The 6,854-nt window shown below is 42.4% G+C and overlaps 1 protein-coding gene across 1 annotated transcript in view; it reads left to right on the top strand.

The window, feature by feature from the left end:
• Positions 1 to 6,690, top strand: part of LOC104412550 (Fanconi anemia group A protein-like) — a gene marked incomplete at its 3' end in the record, with an annotated part of 19,573 nt that extends 12,883 nt beyond the window's left edge. Inside the window, exons 14-21 of the mRNA XM_010023300.1 lie at positions 1,017 to 1,127; positions 1,524 to 1,619; positions 1,715 to 1,774; positions 2,876 to 2,964; positions 3,400 to 3,460; positions 3,556 to 3,605; positions 4,719 to 4,795; positions 6,574 to 6,690. Coding sequence (XP_010021602.1) covers positions 1,017 to 1,127; positions 1,524 to 1,619; positions 1,715 to 1,774; positions 2,876 to 2,964; positions 3,400 to 3,460; positions 3,556 to 3,605; positions 4,719 to 4,795; positions 6,574 to 6,690 — 661 coding nt within the window. The remainder of the gene's footprint in view (positions 1 to 1,016; positions 1,128 to 1,523; positions 1,620 to 1,714; positions 1,775 to 2,875; positions 2,965 to 3,399; positions 3,461 to 3,555; positions 3,606 to 4,718; positions 4,796 to 6,573) is intronic.
• Between the last annotated feature and the right edge of the window lie 164 nt (positions 6,691 to 6,854).

The raw sequence follows: 6,854 nt of genomic DNA, 5'->3' as shown, positions 1-6,854 counted from the left end.
CTTTCCCTGGTCTTCCCTCCTTTCATCTTTTAAGTCCATCCTGCCTTCTCATGTTATTTGTCAGGAATGCAGACATGTAATTCCTATTATAATCATAATCTTGGATGTATTTCAGTATCTTGATAACCAACACTGTTCTTACTGCATAAGCTGTGGGTTATTGCTGATGAAACATTTGTATTTCCTGGATGTTTGCATGCAGCTGTAATTGCTGTGTTTGACCCTATAGATAATTGGTTGTTAGCTTCTAGTTGTAAACATGCAGGTATTTTAGGTATGCAAATCTCCACATAATTTAAGCCTGTAAATTCCTTCATATGAGCTTGCAAATCTAAACCTCAGCCTTTGCTGATGCAGCGTTCAGGATGTACCAAAAGGTAAATCAGTTATGTTCTGTGTTGTCTCAGACTGGCTTATTTTCCTTACAATGCTTGGGTAAACCTGTGTGGAAACCTGCAGATGTGTGGTTCCCTCATGAATCTCACTCATTTGATGCATTTCAGTGTTGCCCTGTTTAACTCCTCTAAGTGTTCTCATGGTAGCACATCAGAATGAGTGTTAGGTGCGACATGGCAGACTCTGGAAACTGGACAGAGAAAGTCAAAACTTCTGTAGAGACTTCTATAAGCTTTCTCTGCAGACTTATCGTAGAATCCTGTGTTAGAAGGGACCTTAAAGCTCACCCAGCTCCAACCCCCTGCCACGGGCAGGGACACCTTCCACTAGAGCAGGTTGCTCCAAGCCCCTGTGTCCAACCTGGCCTTGAACACTGCAAGGGATGGGGCAGCCACAGCTTCTCTGGGCACCCTGTGCCAGCGCCTCAGCACCCTCACAGGGAAGAGCTTCTGCCTAATGGCCTGTAGTCTTTCTTTAGAAAGATTCTTTCTCCAGGAAGATTCTCCTGACAGGAAGCAGATCTCTAATGGATGTCGGATTTGTGCACTGAGTTGCAGCATTGCTGAGATGGGGATTCTTTCCATGCTGAAAGGCTGTGTTGACATTTTTCTGTGTTTCAGGCTGCCTTTGGGAATGCTGGTGGTCACCACGGGAGCAGTAAGAAAGCTCTGGTCTTTCTCTTTGAGTTTTTGTCAGAGCTGGTGCCCTTTGAAGCAGCGCCATACTTGAAGGTGAGAAGATGCTAATGCAGATGGTTTTACTAAAGACTGATACAGAACTGCTCCAAAGCATGTGCCTTTGACTAGGCTCAGCATGTTATTAATGTTGTTATACTAATTGCATTACTGCTGATACATTATTCAATACCTTTCTGAAATAAGGAAGTGCAAGATTTTTATTTACTTGACAAGAAGGAGAATTCCTTTCGTGGAGTTAAATTTGAGCACTTCAGTGACTTTTGTTTGTGTTGTTGCTGGGGAAAAAATTCCTGTTGGTTGCCGTGAAAATGGCTTATCCTACAAGAAGCAATAACATTCTTTGGGGAGTATTTGAGGTAAGTAGCTGTAAACATTAACCAGAATTTCTAGGCTGTAAAAGTGGCAAATCTTGTGAATTTCGTATTTCAGGTCCATATAATGTACCCACCTTTTGTGCCAGCGAAACATCGGTCTATTCTCTTGGAGTACATCACTCTAGCTAAAACCAGACTGGCTGACCTCAAGGTCAGTCAAAACTGTCTCTTTTCAAACAGTTCTTCCTGAATCTGTTCAAATATGAGCTGTGTTGTGACCATGTGTATCTCTGTAACGTTACATAGGTTGCTATAGAAGATATGGGGCTCTATGAAGATTTGTCATCCACAGATGAGTCTGTGCAGGTACTGCTGGTGTAGCTAACCGTTTTCTCATCAGTCCTGTCCCTCTTCTTCTGGAAAAGAGTTTAGGCTATCAACCTCTCTGGCATTCCTACCAAGTTTAAGCATGCTGCCAAATCTTCTTCAGCTTTAAGATTGGTTAGTGACATTAAATATGCTGATTTCCTTGGATTTGGTAGCACTTCCCTTGAGGGATTTGCTCCAAATGATTTGATCACATAGGAAAGCATTTTATATGTATATATTGATTCTTTTCAGTATATCATGTCATCTTTTTAGTGTTTTATCAAAGCGTTCATACTGAAAGGAGAGTCAGGGAGGGAATCTGCAGTTTCACGCTGTGGTTTGTGGTAAGTTTTGGGTAATAATAGTAATTGAAAAGGAAGCATTTGGCTTTATTGTCCCTCCTTATGTTTTGATCACAAGTACCGTAGACTAGGGGCGTCATTTATACAGTCAGTCAACTGCAGTATGTGACATACAGGCTGGCAACAGGGTAGCTGAGTGTACTGCAATGAAATCTAGTCCTGTGATGAACTAGAAGTTTTAAGTGAAGAGTTAATGGCATTTCTTCCAAGTCTGATCTGTTTGTCAGTTGAGAAACTGTTACAAGTTGGTGTAGTCTTAAGCTTACTTAGAGCTCAGACAAGTGAAACCCAGGATGGCAGTCCCTCTGCCTGGAGTGTAGTAGCATGGGGTTTAATTCTAAGTGTACGAACTAAAACAGAATAACAATAAACCAAACCTGGAGCAGAAAAAATACTGTCCCTGATGGGGTACAACTGGATACGTGATGTGATGTTAAGCAGGAGTATCTGCTGCAGTTGCTGTTGGAGGTGTGTACAGCACTACATGGATCTTTGAGCTGACCCGGAATAGCTGTTGCAAATAACAACCTTAAAGAGGCAGGCTGATGGTTCCGGCCCTGCTCCTCCATCCTGCAGTTTTACTCTGCGTATCAGGTAGTTCTTGTTATTCAATTGTGTTTGCTCAGTCACTTCCCAGCACAGACGACTGTTAACTAACTCTGGAAGAACAAGCAGGGAAAGTATTGTCATCCTTGATTTCTTACATCTTTCTTTCCTTGTTACTTGTGTGAGCCAGCCCCAGGGCCAGGCACTTCGTGATGTTGAAAAGGCCCTTCAGATATTTGAAAACACAAGGAAGATCCCAACATCTGTGATAGAAGCCAGGTACCACATGCTTTCCAACTCTTCTGGGTTTTAGCTGCAGTAGTAGTGATGATAATGATGATAATAATAACAATAATAAAAGCCAAGTCCAGATCAAAATAACAAAACAAGAAAAATTGAGGATATGAACAAAGGAGGTTTTGAGAAGTTCTTCCCATGTTGTTCACTTCCTCAGTAGTCATCTAAATAGAGGTTATTTGTGTAAAGAGTGAAAAGGCATGTGCACACCTGCAAAAGTCCACAAATGTGATAATAAATAAGAAGTAAAATTAAATGAATAACTGTTGGCTAATCTGAGCTTGATTCATCTGTGGTTATTCATGGCAACGTGAATATTTCTTGTTTGCAGGAGCCAAATTAATTGTTGTGGTAAGGAGGTGGCACTGCACAGCTTTGGCATGGTTAATATTTTGCTGTATTTATTTTCTGTCTCAGTATTTTCAGGCGACCATATTATACTTCCTGGTTCCTTCCTGCTTTGCTCAGGCCGTATGTGGTTAGTATTTGGTTTTGTCTTCTCTTTTTTGATCCTCCCATTTAGATGTGCCTAATATATAGTTTGTACATAACCTGCCTCTTTTTCTGTTGCAGCTCCCTAAAACCCCAGATGTGCGCATGGCTTTTATAGATTCTTTAAAGAGGTATTGTGACTTCCCAGTGTAACTTTCTGTGCTTCTGGACTTTTCTTGTCAGACCATTTGACTTCACATCAGATTATTGGAGGCTTTGATACCTTGTTTGTAGAAGGCTGAGCCCTGGCTAGCCCTCTTGGCAGGGCTTCATGGCCAGGCTCGTGGTGTGCAAGTTGTGGAGGGAATACTTTATTTGTACAGGTGAATGTCTTGAGTTCTGTAATTGGTCCTCCAGCCACTGTGAAACCATTAACTAGGAGTCCCATGCAGCCCTCTGGCTGCAGGCGGGTTATATTTTTATGCAGACTTTGGAGGATACTGCTGAATATAAAATTTGATGAGGAAGATGAGCCCCCCTGGGGCTTTTTGGATAAGGATATCGGAGAAGTGGAAGATGAAACTGACATGTCTGTTAATGCTTTATGAGCTGCTCTTGAGGCACCCCAGGAGAACACAGCCCCTCTCAGAACTCAAGCTTGTCCTGTATGCGTGTTCAGAAGTGCCTTTCTGCATTGCAGAAGCAGCTTTCTTTAAAATCCAGTAATTCCCCTGTAACCTATCATGAAGAAAAAATGTTCGTGACACTGCCTACAGATGAGGCATTTGGTCCTGCCTCGTCATTCCAGACTGGCTCTAAAATTAAAGACTGGATCATTGTTTAAAGTTAGAGTTGTGAGAGAAGCAGCTGGGTTTTGGGGAGCCTCATGTGATATGTTTTTAGTACTGAGTGCCTGCCCAGCAATCATGAGAGATCAAACTTTGACCTCTATCACATCAGTGTTTTAGATGTGTGAATCCTGCATGTCACAACTTACTCTCATGTGATCTTAGACACGTGTTATATATAGAATGGGTATTAATGCATGTGTTATTATATATAGCATTGTTTTTGTGTAGTGTGTGTTACATGTGTATAACACTTGCTATGAAAGCCTTAGATAGAGATTTCTTGCCCTTGTGTCAGATGAACATGAAAAAATGCTTCAGATGCTCTGTGTCCTTAGGAGCCTCTAATTACATTTCATAGCACAGCTGTTGTTTGGGCTTCTACTTAATAAAGCTGGAGTTTGAACGTGGTTATGTGGTATAATGAATGTATTTTCTTTTTCTGTTTTGTTACAGAGCTGATAAAATACCCTCTAACTTGTACTCCAAATACATGCAAGCCTGTCGCTCTATGAAAGAGAAACTGTTACAAGGTAAAAAGTAGAACATTTACTTCTGGATCAGTTTGAAGAAAAGTGAATTTTTCCATTGATGCCCTCTTGAATTGAAAATTTTCAAGAGGTTACAGCTGATGAGGCCTTTAATCTACACATAAGTATGTGTATGTTCTTTATGTCTGACTGAGGTATTAAGGAATTACTCTTGTAATGACTCTCTGCCTATCCTGCTTGGGTGGGATTGTGGAGTTCTGTGCTGTGGCTGCAAACAATGCCTGAGCTCGCTGATTTAAATCTACTTCAGAGACATCTCCATGAATCAGCATTTGCAGCTTGAATGCTCTTCGGCTCTGGCTAGCCTGGGGTGTGAACCTGCTGTGTTGATCCCTTGTGTAATGGCACTGTCTCAACTCATCATGGTCCTCTTTTAAGAATGGATTACTGTGTGTGACGGAGCTCTGGGGAAACAGGAGGGGATAGGAAAAAAGCCAGCGGGACAAGGATTGCAGCCCATAGTTTACATGTGTTTGGGTGGGAGGGCCCCGCTAATTTCAGGTCCCTTCACTGTAGCCACATTACTAGTACAGTGTGTGTCAGTGTAATAGGTATTTAATGAGCCCTCGTATCTCTTTCAGCAAGTGGGTGTTTCCAGTGCCTCTTAAATGGGTGACATCTTCACCACAGGTTTATAGAAAAGAAAAGGTCAGGCTGGTTCCCAGAGTGTGGTAGAGATAAGTGCTCCGTGTACACAGAATCTGTAATTGAGTCCTTCTTAGGGCAATTTGAGCATTTGAAGCTCTCTGGAGATGCTGGAGAGGCGTGACAAAGCAGTCCTGGGGCACCGCAGATGTGCAGCAGCCTGGGTGCTGAGGTTGTCCTAGCAACCAGCAGGGATGAAGGATCTGGTGTGCTGGGTTGGAATCGTCAGGATCCCAATGGGCAGCCAGGGCTCAGCAAGAGGCCTTGAATTGCCAGTGACCTCTAGTGGCACTGCATCCTGATCCGCCTGATCTGTGTCCCCTCCCAGCCCCTACATCCTAATCCCAACCGTAGGTCTCTTGCACAGAGGCTGGATTTAGGGCAGCATCGACTGGTGGTCAGCTCTTAAGCCTGTCCTGTTCATTAATGCTCACTCTTGCACCTAAAGGTGACTCAGTAGACTCCTTGTTATCTTGCACTGTGTTTATAACAAGTATTTATTTTAACCTTTGTTACTTCTTATGTTCACTGCTGAGTTATTTCTGGCCCATGTACAAGACGCTGCTCCTGCCTAACCAACTGTATGGGTGGTTTTTGGGGCTGCACCATGGCAGCTTGTTGCTTGTGGCAATCTCTTTCTAGTGGTAAAAGGAATTTCCTTTTAATTCTTCTTTTAAACAAAGAACAGAGGAACATGTAGCATCTGGAGATGTTGCATGGAGGAGACGCTGATGATGTTGCATTCACGCTGTCTCTGAATTTTGAGACTGGTTTCAGCCTTTTGAAGACAGCAAATGTTTCTGTGAGGAGCGGAGCACTAAAGCAAGTAGGAAAAAACTGAAAGGAGAACTCTTTTATCTCTTGTCTTTAAAAACTAACTTCCTTTCTGCAACTAGGCGTAAACTCAGAAATAATTAATCAAACAGCACATTTTGAATGTGAAACCAAAGCTGTGTATGTGGCAGATTGATAGTTTGGGGACCTGCTGTACCTTATAGAAAAGTAGATACTGTTTTTACAGAAAATGTATGCAGAGGTTGGTGGATGCATTTTATGAGCTGATAGAATGCATGAAGGTGAGGGTAATGTGTTGCATTTCTCTCTTACTTGGCTAGATGGATTGCAAGTAGGGCCCAGCCATTCCAAAGAGCCTGTGGAGCAGCTGAAGGCTGACCTGGCTGAACTAAGGATGCTGATTGTGGAGCAGGCTAATCATGAAGGCATGCGGGAAGGCAAGTTACGACTACCCATAACTGACTGTTAAAAGCTGCATTAATAAAATGTGGCTAATGCTAGCCAAAGCAATAGCAGTAGTTACTTGCCACTGGCACCTGAAGATGGTAATCTTTCAGATCTGTATAATCCTTCCAGCTATGAATATATTTTTATATATATA

The sequence above is a fragment of the Nestor notabilis genome, unplaced genomic scaffold (assembly GCF_000696875.1).
Source record: "Nestor notabilis isolate BGI_N333 unplaced genomic scaffold, ASM69687v1 scaffold19831, whole genome shotgun sequence".
In the NCBI taxonomy this organism is placed as follows: Eukaryota; Metazoa; Chordata; class Aves; order Psittaciformes; family Psittacidae; genus Nestor; species Nestor notabilis.
The sequence above is the reverse complement of the archived record's forward strand: the minus strand, read 5'-3'. Positions and strand labels throughout refer to the sequence as shown.